Source organism: Ciconia boyciana, chromosome 7 (genome assembly GCF_034638445.1).
Source record: "Ciconia boyciana chromosome 7, ASM3463844v1, whole genome shotgun sequence".
NCBI classification, from domain to species: domain Eukaryota; kingdom Metazoa; phylum Chordata; class Aves; order Ciconiiformes; family Ciconiidae; genus Ciconia; species Ciconia boyciana.
The window spans coordinates 55,654,299-55,666,517 of record NC_132940.1 but is presented as its reverse complement, the minus strand read 5'-3'; the positions used below and the strand labels follow the sequence as shown (position 1 = coordinate 55,666,517).

The window sequence follows — 12,219 nt, the reverse complement described above, 5'->3', positions numbered from 1 at the left end:
CTTAATCTTTCTGGGGTAACTGGTGATCTAATGATAGGAAACCAGGAGAAAACTGATCAATGAAGGATGAGTGCAACACAATAGCTTGTCTGAATACTCCCGTTAGAAAGTAAACTGTACTGCTCACAAGGAGCATCTTAAAATGGAATATGAAATGTATTTTCTGTATAAAACATAGAAAACATACAAGAAACAATAAAACACCACACTCGGACAGGCAATCTACATGAACAGAGGAAATATTAGACTGGTCCCATAAGCAAAAAAATCCCAACCCAAGGCTTGATAATAAGTGTGAAAAAACTATGCTATAACCCAGTCCTGCAGTTCTCCATAATCAGGAAAATATCTCTGATGGAGAGAGCTAAGAATTCAGGTGCTGACATCCCTAGTAATACTCTTATTGGACTCTTACCTCGCTATCCAGAGGACTTTGCTTCTGAGGACTTAAGGATGCTTTTTGCTATAGAGAAAAAGGCAAAATGAAAGACCAGTTTAAAATAACGTGACAGAGAAACAAAAGCTCAGAACAAACCAGCATAATTTAGAAGTGTTTTAAAACACGAGAAGTCTTAGTTTTTAAATAAAACATGCATTGGGGAAATTTCAAGTTTCCACTGAGCTGAAACTTCACGGATATTACTAGTAAAAAACCAGCCTTTATTCCACATGAAAACAAAAAACCCAAATTGGTTTTGCATATTAAAGATGCATAATAAACCCAAAATATAACCCAAGGGAGGAATTTAATTGCTGAGAATAAAGTGCTCATGAATAACAAAGGCAACAGAAGAAAAACAAAACCAAAACCCCTAAAAGGCTCATCAATGAATAAAGTGCATCCTAAGTATCTAAAGTCTTTAGCTGAAAGACTGAGATGAATCTTTAATAAAAGCAGCTTTTCTACAAAACATTGCCAGGAGCCTGAGATTAGTTGGTGCTAATGAAAAGCCCAGTTTGAGGCAGCTAAAAGGCTTTTTCTAAACTAACTTTATACATTACATAAATGCAATATAACATTCTTTTCCTCTCTGCAGACCACCCTAAGCCCAAAATATTAACTGTAACATTTATTAAATTTGTGATGGCAAGATTTGGGTAGGTCACCAGACCAGTAAACAGTAAAATAAATTTAAGACAACTAGCATATAAACAAGTTTGCGTGTTAAGCAGCAGACTACTTCATACTGACTGCAGTGAAAGAGAAAGTGAAGACGCAATGTCCACAGAGTATCTGATGTACCATACATTTGCACCTGTGCTTTACCTGGAGGTAACTTATTTACGCATCATAAAATATCAAAATAGATCAGGCAACATTATCTTCCTGTGTGTACGATTGATTTATTCTCTGCCAAATCTGTCTTCAAAATTAAATTGCCTCTATGCCTTCTCAAATAAAGACCCCTTCTTTCTTATACCAATCCTGTCACATCTATGCAAATGAAGAATTGAGAGAATGAGGCAGACTACGTAAAAACACAATTCTTTACAACAACCATATTTTGGGTAAATCTCTTCTGTCTTCCTCCCCAGTTCTAGTTTTCTCCATGTTAAGCTACAGCACCAACATTGAATGGAATTAAATGCTATTTCTCCATTTTCTTTATAAGGTGTCATGCATGCCCAAGAGTGCAATGTGCAAGTATTAATGATCTTGGCAATTAATTTTCATTAAGGGATTCAGAAAAGATAAAGTAACAAGTAGGTACTAAAAGGGGGTACCTTAACAAAGTCAAGGACAGCTTCTCTCTGGATCTGTTTTGTTCTCATCCTCTCCTCCTCATACTGAAGCGCTGCTAGCTGGGCCTCCCGACGGGTACGCTCTATGTGCCTGCGGTGCAGCTCAGGATCTGTATTAGGCACCTGGAACAAAACAGTGCACCAGGCTGTAAAGACAGAACTACACAGGGTAAAACAGATAGGTTATGGAGAAACAGCCCACGTCTTATGGCTAATGTAAGTTTGGTTTTGCATCAAACTCGTCCAAAAGAATGAAATAGTAAGCACTCAATGTGTTACCTGACTGTGGTGACTTGATAGAGAGAGAAAGTAAGGTGAATCAGCTGGGGGTCTGACAAACAGAAAAACAGAGAGTAAGTATACTTTTTATCTTAGATATAAACAAGTTTTCATACATGAGTTGTCGGTGACACACAAGTATCTCGTCAAATCAGAAGAGTAACTGCTTGGTAAGCAAAGCTGTTAAACGAACTGCTGCAATAATGATTTAACTCATTGTGCATGACAGATTTTGTGCAGTCATTTCTGTCTCTTCTCCTGAATTGTGATAAAATTTTTCTACAGCTCAGGATGTACCAATGGGATTGTATATTTGGCCTATTACATTGAGACACCCAGTACTTTATACCCATTCTCTAAGAGCTGGTTAAGTAACCAATCCAGGAACTTTTCAGATGATCCTCATTTAGGGGAGCAACTGGCTACTATGGTTATTTAGGGAGGGGAGGAAAAAAATTAATCAGTAGAAACTGTATGTTTCTTTTCCCTACCTCTCTGTCCTGTCCACATAACTCCTTAGTACTTGGTGATGCTCTCTGTCCTGCATCAAATTTAGAGTTTCAGGTCTTCGTAATTCATCAGTGTCCCTGCAGGTAAACACCAGGTGGAAGGGGGATTTGCCACTGATGCACATAAACTACTGTCAGATGAATTCTTCTCTAGATTACAGCTGGTTTTGTAAGAGTAATTGCCTAGACAATTAGCTTCAGATAAGCACAAAGGTGAAATTCAGGATGACCAAAGGAATCACGTTGTGATACCAAGTCAGATCACAACTACTGCAGTTCATAATTAAATAAATGTAATTTAATTAATAATGATTTCAAAATACACAAAGATGGACTCTCTCTCTTAAGACTATGTTCTGGTTACTGTGGCCCTTATCCTGCTCTGGAAAGAACAGAATTATTTTTAAACATTAGCATCCTCTGATATTTTCAGAACAAATCTGCTCACTTCACCAATCAAGTGATGACTTTCTAACTGTCAGTGATACAAGCCATCAAAGTCACAAATAACAGATCTGTCTCTTATCCATCATATCAACAATAAAAGAGAAATTTTGCAGCCAGTTCTTTGCTAGAAGGCAGCTGCTAGCACTGAAACAATTCCCAGCTTCCACAATCTACAGTACATTCCCTGCCATGTTGCTTCCTAGAAAAAAAAGTTAATGGAAACTGAGTACCTTACTCTTTACAGCCTAGACTCTGCAACCTTCACTCCTGGGGCAACTATGGAATAGAGAGATACTTTCCAATGCATTTCCAAAAAATGTCAGTCATGCTGCCTGTGTGTGTACACTTAACACCTATTCTGCACAGAGAAGCTTAAGAGATGTGGAAGACCCATATGCTACAGGTCTCCTCTGTTACTTAAATTAGCACTGATGCACATGACAAATCCATTTTGAACAGACAGGACTGGGTTCAACTGAGTGCCAAGAAGTGTATTCAGACCAGAGTACACACAGCTTTGTTGCATCAGGAATGCACCACAGTCTGTCCAGAGGCACAAACTGTACTTACTGAATTGAATCAACTAATCTAAGTACTCTTGAGATGAAGTCTGCATTACATCCAACTCTAAGAGTTTTAATGGCTCCAGCATGCTGAAGAAAAAAAAGAGGCTGCCTGCCAAGGCATTTGCACAGAATTATTGTGGAAGCAGTTTACAGCTTGTGGTTGCCACAAATGAAATATTTGACTAATACAAGCTTAAAATATAAAAAATTACTCATTGTCATATGGCTGTTTTTTCACATTTTTGAAGGCAACAACAATATGACCTGTTTTTAGTGCCTCATTAAGAATTTCACTCTGCTGCAGCATAATATGAATAAGCTACAATTCATTTAGATCGTTGATTAACTACTTCCGCATGAAGATCCACTGCCATTCTTAAGTTAAATTTTGAAAACACTGGATACCCTAGTGAACTACAATTTCCTTTATCATTAAAATCTGTCTATGTAAACGGAAGCTCTCTCCTAGCTAACTAGCCTTGTCTTATTTCCTTCAGATATGTCATGCAATCCAGTGTTTGTAAAGTCTAACTATTCCCATGTTGACCACAAATGCTCACATAGAAAAATAAATAAACAAACAAATAAAAAATCCCCAGTCTTTCAAACCAACAGCACTCACTTTATGTGGGGAGAACATGTCAGACTGCTGTATTATTTTATGTCTTACCTGTAGGCCCTAATGGATTGTGCTGGTTTTGGCTGGGGTAGAGTTAATTTTCTTCATAGTAACTACTATGGGGCTATGTTTTGGATTTGTGCTGAAAACAGTGTTGGTAATACAGACATGTTTTCGTTGTTGCAAGTAGTGCTTATACTAAATCAAGGACTTTTCAGCTTCCCATGCTCTGCCAGGTGCAGAAGAAGTTGGGAGGGGACAGCTGACCCCAGCTGACCAAAGGGCTATTCCATACCATATGACGTCATGCTCAGTATATAAAGCTGGGGAAGAAGAAGGAAGGGAGGGGATATTCAGAGTGATGGCGTTTGTCTTCCTAAGTAACCGATAACGCATGATGGAGCCCTGGTTTCCTGGAGATGGCTGAACACCTGCCTGCCCATGGGAAGGAGTGAATGAATTCCTTGCTTTGCTTTGCTTGCGTGTGCAGCTTTTGCTTTACCTATTAAACTGTCTTTATCTCAACCCACGAGTTTTATCACTTTTACTCTTCCAATTCTCTCCCCCATTCCACCAGGGGGGAGTGAGCGAGTGGCTGTGTGGTGCTTAGTTGCCGGCTGGGGTTAAACCACGACAAGAATAAAGAATGCTGATACATGCTGAAGAAGTTACCCTCCTTTATATCAGTACAGCTACTGTATCTGCACATTTACTGCACATTTCAAAATGCCTATTAAAATGTTGCCATAACTCTGGAAAAATTTATAGACTATTCTTGCTTTCACTTTCTCTTTCAATAACATTTTAGAATGCCATTAAAAATTAATTTCTACTGACAGTGTAAGTAATGACATACTTATGGCTAGCAGCAGGTTTTTTTGTTTGTTTGTTTGTTTTTTTAACATTCCTAGTACAACTGAGCTGGTTTTCTGCTGAGTCCTTGCACATTCACTTTCACTTCACAGAATACTGAAATGCTTCAATGGCATATTAAAGGTTCTATCAATTTTGATTTTAGTTCCATTAGCAAGAAGCTATACATTTGCTTATCTTCTGGTCTTTTAAATAGACATCCAAAAGTCTCTTCTCAAACCTAACCACCTCATTTATATTCTGTCCAACTCTGACGCATATTTTATGGGTAAACATTCCCTCCGATAAGCCAAGCAAGCATTAAAGAGTATGGACATAATTCAAAAAGTCTTCGTTCAACTAAGTGACCTGTTTTCAGCATTGACTCCCATTCTGTCCCTTCTTCCCCTGACGTAAGCTCGTGATTATGGCACAGAACAGCACATCTTAAATTAAACTAAACCTGCACAGTATTACAGATACCAAGAGTCCACCAAGAATGTGACCTCATATCACATCAGATACTCCATAGTAACTCTCTTTATGCTTTCCCTAAACCTGCAGGATGTTTATCCCTTCTGTCCTTTATGTAATATAGCTTAAGTCAATTATTTAATCAAAGCACAAATTAAATCATGAAAAGCAAATATTAAATCAGTTTAAAAGTATACATTTTACTTTGTCAGATTTCTTTAACCAACCCATTTACAGCCAAGCCTTTTGGTCACTGCCATTATTAGAATGCAAATTCCTAATCTGGAGCAATAACTTATAAATAAAGTGCCATGCACATTTCTGGTGAAGCAGCAGTAAACAATGTCATTTTCTAAACACATTCAGTAAATATGTGCTCTGCTTTCATCATGAAACTTTGGATAAAGTTGCTGGTACATGTTCTTACCTGTTTTGATGTAAATATCGTCTTGTATCCTCTGTTCTCTGAAATTCTCTGATGGATACAGGCTTTACTGGTGAGCCCTAAGCAAAATAACACAGAAGACTGTTAGCAACTTGTTCAGAATACTGTACATTAATGTCAAAGAATCTCTTTGTAGAGCAACATTTGTAACTACTGCTATCAAAATACCTGACAAAGAACCACAAAACACAATGCAGGGAGATGTTAATTTCCAACTAGGCAAGCTCACTTATTTTTTTCCTGCGATTTAAAGAAACTTTAATTTCAAGATTAAACACGCCTACTGATAAGTTTAAGAGTTTAAAAACCTCGACTATTAACAATCATGCAGAGAAGTAAATGTAGGTAAAAAATAATTAATGTCATGTAGAAGAAATGTAGAGCTAGCTCCAAAGAATGTATATACAAGTGTAAGGCAATGCAGTCTGGACTCTCAGAAATACAGGATACAATAGCTGATGCCCTCTTATGATGCCCTAAAGACACATCACAGAGGGACTAAGGAAGCAAAACATGGGATGAATGAGAACACCTTAGGCTTAATTTAAGCTATGAAATCATTTATCCCATTGGGAACAGAGACATATTGCCCTTGGTGTTACTTTAAAACTTTTACTGATACCCATTAATGTAGGAAGATGGAAACTTTTCAAGATTAACTTGCCAATTTTCACTCATGCCTCTATGTATGTTGCTATATTGCATACAGTTAGCCTTCCCAAGTAGTAGAGTATTTTGGATTGTCTTTTTAGAGAAACTGCTGCTTCAGTTAAAAGCAAACAGTTTAATTTTTATGAATAGATAGGCCCCTATGAATAGCTTTTTTTGATGTTGGTCAATGCCTTTTCACTATTTACAGCAAAGAGTCCTTGGGTTGTATTGCCAATAGTGGCCTTTTCTGAGTTTTGCTCTTGTGTCTATGCTTCAAGTGGCACCAGCTTTTGTGATTTGATATTGAATTTATGAGATTTGCAAACTGAATGCACCTCTTGGATATCTGCATCACTGATTTTAAACACAATAAACAGTCATATAAAGCGGAATAAATAGGGACCAGGCTCCTACATGAATACTAAAGATCCACTTTTTTTTTTCTTTCTTCAAAGAGCAAATATATTTCTGCTTCAAAACACACAAAACTTTGAAAGGACACATTTGAATCGCAGCACAATAGGTACCGTTTAAGCATATCAACCATAAAGATTTTCTCAGACAGGTTATTCATGTAGTATGTTCAGTGAGCCACTGAACTGTGCAGCTGTGTACATAGCTATTAATTAAGACTGATAGAACACAGAAGTAAACACTATGTGGCTGAAAATCTGTTTCTATAGGTTTGATTTCTGAGGACACTTCCAGAAGCGTACCATCCAAATGACTTAACAGGGAACAGTTTTCTCCATGTTGTTCGCAGCAGTGGCTGCTACAACTGGAACAAAGGCATCTTCCAGTTTTGGTAATTCATACAATTTCAAAGCAACTCCAGTTGCACACTAATCCTTGTGCAGCTAGAAAGCAATGAAATGACATGAGATAAAGAAAAGTGACAGTAACTTCACCGGAATCATTACCCTTGTCTGCACCAGGACATCATTTGGCTACAGTAAGCAATCAATTAAAGCAGCTATTATTAGCATAGTATGTTGTGAATGCTGTCAAAAAATACATGAAAACAAACTTCATGCATATGTTGCGGGGAAATGGGTGCACACATCCTGACTCTCAGGAATTACATTGCGGTTACTGTTACTGAGATTTCTAAAATGCAGCACTCCAGTGCGAGTATTACATACCAGCTCAAACAGAAAGATACTCAAGAACAAAATGAAAAAGATACTGATTAGACTTGTTGGGGAAAAAAACCCAGAGAGGCTACTTTGCCTGCCCCTCCCTTTTTTCCCCTCCTTTTTTCTGTGAGAGGAGAAAACAGGGCAATGTCCAGAGCTACTGAGGTCTGTTTCTAGACATTTGTAAAAAGCTGTCTAGCAATAATTTTACTTATTGTTCATTTAACTGTATACTTTTACTGACTGAGAACAGTTTCACGTCAGGTTTATCTGAAACTACAGATGATGTTTTCTATTCAGAAAGGTGACTATATACATATCCAAGTCTGTACCCGTGGGTTCAAGCCTTGCTCAATAGTAAGAGAGAAAGAAATTGTTTGCTGCAAATAGCAGGCTTTCTGAAAAGTATGAATATTTAAGTTAGTCTAAACTTAAAATGGATGCTCAAGACAGTGAGTTTCTTGGCAAATAACTTATAATCAACATGAACAGCCAAATGAATGGAGTTGCAAGATTCTTGTACTAAATCTTTATGCTGATAACAATCGACTTCCCTTCAGAAAGCTGGTATATATTCAGTACCATCAAGTAAAGGTTAACAATTTTCTAGATATCACCAATTCCCAGTTGGAAGCATCAATTTCAGTGTTTTCTGAAGAGAGCACTCCTTTGGAAAAACCATTTACTTCACATATGCCTAAAGCACAAGCTTGCAAGAACCCACATGACAGGAAAACAGTGTGGCTGCCTTAGACTTATTCCACATATTCCAAAGGGCAGTTGGGAGCAGCTTAACACTCCAGCTCTGACACTCCACAAAGCACAACACTGTGCTCTTCCCCCAGATCAGACTTAATTTTTTTTTTTTAAATAAAGAAAACCTCTGAGGACAAGAAGCATTAATACCATCACAAAGGCTTTCCTGAGGCATATGAATTTAATTTAAGTAAAAGCACCACCTCATTAGAGATTCGCCGCTGATCAATATATGCCATGAATTGTGAGCTGAGGCTGTCTGAGTCCATGCACTTGGGTTGCCTCACCTCTTCCTCCTCCTCTTCTGTGGCACAGCTATCAATATAGTCGATCTGATCAAGATCATGTTCCACTTGACATACAGAGACAAAGAAAACACCCATAATTAGATAACCAACAGGAGAGGAAAAAAACCAACACAAAAGCAATGTCAGGAACTAAGGCCCTACTGTTTTTTTGGCGTCTGTGAAAGCTCAGCCTGAAAGCTCTTGAATTTTGCCTGGCCCACTAACGTTTGTTAAACATCGGATTTTGAAATAATTATAAAAGTAATGGTTTCTGAAAAGCAATGAGAAACATGTATCAAGCACAGTTTTAAATTGCTGGCCACAGATACTTTTGCAGTGACTGAAAAAGTAAATAATGTGACTTTTTTTTCAATACTGAAAATTATCTATCAAAATCTATCAACTAACACCAAGACTAGACAATGATTTGTGTACATTTCGAATCATTTCTCTTGGTTCTAATTCATCGCTGTCAGAAAAATTAGAATGGATATGACAGATACTTCTACTACTTTTACTACTACAACAAAACAGAGGGCAGCATGTCCAAGTTATCTGGATGCAAATGCAATAAATATAAAAAGTGTATGTGGAAATAATGAAGGACAGTACAGAAAGCAACAAAACCCCTCTAAAGCAATATAAAAGCATCTTCAGTTTTATTTTAAAAAGAGGAATGAAAAAATAAATTAGGAACCACTGAAACGAGAGCACGAATCAGCACAGTTTGGCTAGTATTGATTTTCCCTTGTGTGGGCGATATTATGTAGGGCAATTTTTTCACTTGTCACTGCTTTTACACATTCTGCCCAGGATTCTGAGGGTCATGACATTGAGCAAACTACCCTGGTGAAAAATACTGTGCTGGGGATGCAGGGGAAAGCATAAACTCCCTTTCTGAGCACTAGAGCTTTCTTTTTCTTAAAACTCTTCACAAACTTGCTCCAGACTCTCTTGCAGACATTCTTTTTCTACTCCCCCGCCCCTTTCCTGCTTGTCTAAAACAGACTTCTCTTTGCTTCACCACACAATCTAGCAACTGTTACTGGCAAAGCCACCTCCTCTGCTACTACAACCATCCAAAACAGCATTCCTATATACTTTGGCTTCATTAAATCTCCATCTCAGTTTCAAATCTTAAAAAAAAAAAAACCAACAAAACAAACGAAAACAAACCCCCCTTCTTTCCAGCCTTGCTTATTAAACTTTAATAATAATAATAATAATAATAAATAATAATAATAATAATAATACGGTATAAGGTGAGAGACATTAGTATCTGTGTTAGGAACACAAAATTGGAAAGGATCTCCTGGATCACTGACAGACACGTGCTTGTGCCCCTCTCAGATACTCATGAACTGACTGTGCTCCATCTTAAAGACTAGTGAAGTATTTTGCAATCCCTGGTGTACAAAACCCAAAGAACAAAATAAAGTTAGTCTTAGAGGCGGAGCTGGCAGCACTACCTGTTATTAAGGCTGCCCACAGCTTCCCATAACACCATGTCTTCGATTCTTCTAACTTTGCCAGAATTTAACTGTTTGAACTGAATTTTTTGTCCATTAATGTGTAAAAGAGTGTGAGTCAACCAAAAAGTTTCAAATATTTCTAGAAGGTGGCAAAAACCCCAAAATATTGTGGCAGAGAAAAGTAATACCAAGAAAAGAAGATGGCAAAAGATGAAGAGGGGGATGAGGAGGGAATAAGGAAGAAAAAGTGGGAGTTGGGCACGGAAGATTAAAACTAGGTGGTAAGAGTGAGACTCAGACAGGGAATATGAACTGGAGCTATTAGGGGAAATTGAAAACAAGGAGCAGCTGAGAAAGAAGAAAAATTAATCAAAGTATATGGGGATGAGATCTAATAATCAGTAGTGAAAAAAATGGAGAAAAAAATGGAGAAGAGGGAATGACTGAAAAAATCAAACCTGGAAGAATGCTAGAATTGGGACGTGTAAAGAAGACGACGACTGAACTGTGAGCCAGTGGCAGCAGCAGATTATTGGAAGTTAAAATTGAGAAGGACTACGGAGATCAAGAAACATGGGAAGCGCTATCACCTCTTAAACAAATATGAGGGTGCTATTGTAAGACTGCAGGACAACACATTGAGAAGTTGCAAAAAACCAGTGTCACTCAGAAATACCTGTCCCTCCTAGATGGCCTTGTTTCAATTAAAATCCAAGACTGCCAAACAAGGCACTTTTGCTACTTGGAATATGAAATTCCCTGACAAAATTGCTCATCCCATTCCGACAGCAACTGACAAGAGCACTGACAGTTTACTACTGCTGTAAATTTTCCCCAGCAGCTCTAGCAGCAAAACTCCATGGACTGAAATTCAAGATTCCAAAATACTGTTTGAAGCATTTGGAGACTTTAACATAGCACATATGCAGAAGCTGACAATGTTTCCCAGATAATCGTAATTCTGATGCTATTTGATTTTGCCTTGTAACATCCTTAATACAGCAGTGTTTTTACACTGTTTACACAATTGTGTTTTTGTGTAATTCCACCTAGACCTTTCCCTTTTTCCTCCTTAGACAACCTACTATTTATAGCAAATATTCTGGAACTTTAATAATGATGACAATAAATATTGTTAGCCAAAGATCAGTATTTACCTCCACCATTAGTTACGACTGTGCTCCCTCGGTTTTCTTGATACTGACTTTCTCTTCGCAATCTCTGTTCTTTAGTGATCTCTGCCACGCGTAAAGGGAGATCTGAGAACTCATCTGTTGGCTTTAGAAAACAAACAGTGAAGTCAAGAAACGTTTTTCTTTGGAAACATCATCTTGTAAGCTACTACCTCTTGATTTGTATTTTTACTTCAACTGTCCTGTTTTGCACCTACATAACACTAACGTAAAGCAAAATACAGCAATAGAGTATTTTTTTTACAAAAACATATATTTAAGCTCTCTTAAAAACCCAGCTTGCCTACAGTTTCATTTGCATATCTGCAAGTGCTTGAAAACATCCCAGGATGGAAACTCCTAGAACCCTCTCAAAAACCAAGCTAGGAGTGCAAGCAGGTGTATGGAGTACAGCTCACTGAAACACTTTAGGTCTTGGCTACTGCTTTTTCTAGTTGCCCCAAGAGGAAAAGGGAGCTGCTTCCTTGGAAGAATAATTGACAGTCTCCTTGCTACGAGATCCCATTTTCCTGCTTCTAAATGGCAAACAGATTTTAACATTTGAAACAAGCTGCAAAGAAAGAAGATGAAATTTCCATCTCATTTTTGAAGCTTAATTTTCATGTTCAGATTTATTTTATTGAAACAACTACTCATGAGTAATTGTAGTTGACTCAACATTGTAATAGGATACTTATAAGCTTTTTTTACAATGAAGAACCCCCTTTTTCTCATCTTTTATGCTCCAGTAGATTCATCTGTCATGCACTGTTTTATACATTTCTCTTATTATTTCCAACTTTGTGTCCAT

General features: G+C 37.6%; 1 protein-coding gene across 13 annotated transcripts in view; it reads right to left on the bottom strand.

Annotated features, from left to right (window-relative positions):
- The window catches only part of LRCH3 (leucine rich repeats and calponin homology domain containing 3), a 70,956-nt gene that overhangs the window by 21,431 nt on the left and 37,306 nt on the right, over positions 1-12,219 (bottom strand). For 7 of the 13 annotated variants that reach the window (XM_072867291.1, XM_072867286.1, XM_072867293.1 and 4 more), the window contains exons 8-14: positions 11,394-11,514; positions 8,681-8,829; positions 5,917-5,993; positions 2,514-2,609; positions 2,023-2,074; positions 1,726-1,866; positions 416-463 (exon numbers count right to left, since the gene is read on the bottom strand). In XM_072867291.1, the coding sequence (XP_072723392.1) occupies positions 416-463; positions 1,726-1,866; positions 2,023-2,074; positions 2,514-2,609; positions 5,917-5,993; positions 8,681-8,829; positions 11,394-11,514 (684 nt within the window). The remainder of the gene's footprint in view (positions 1-415; positions 464-1,725; positions 1,867-2,022; positions 2,075-2,513; positions 2,610-5,916; positions 5,994-8,680; positions 8,830-11,393; positions 11,515-12,219) is intronic. The other 6 variants (XM_072867298.1, XM_072867290.1, XM_072867292.1 and 3 more) reach the window with 3 other exon arrangements.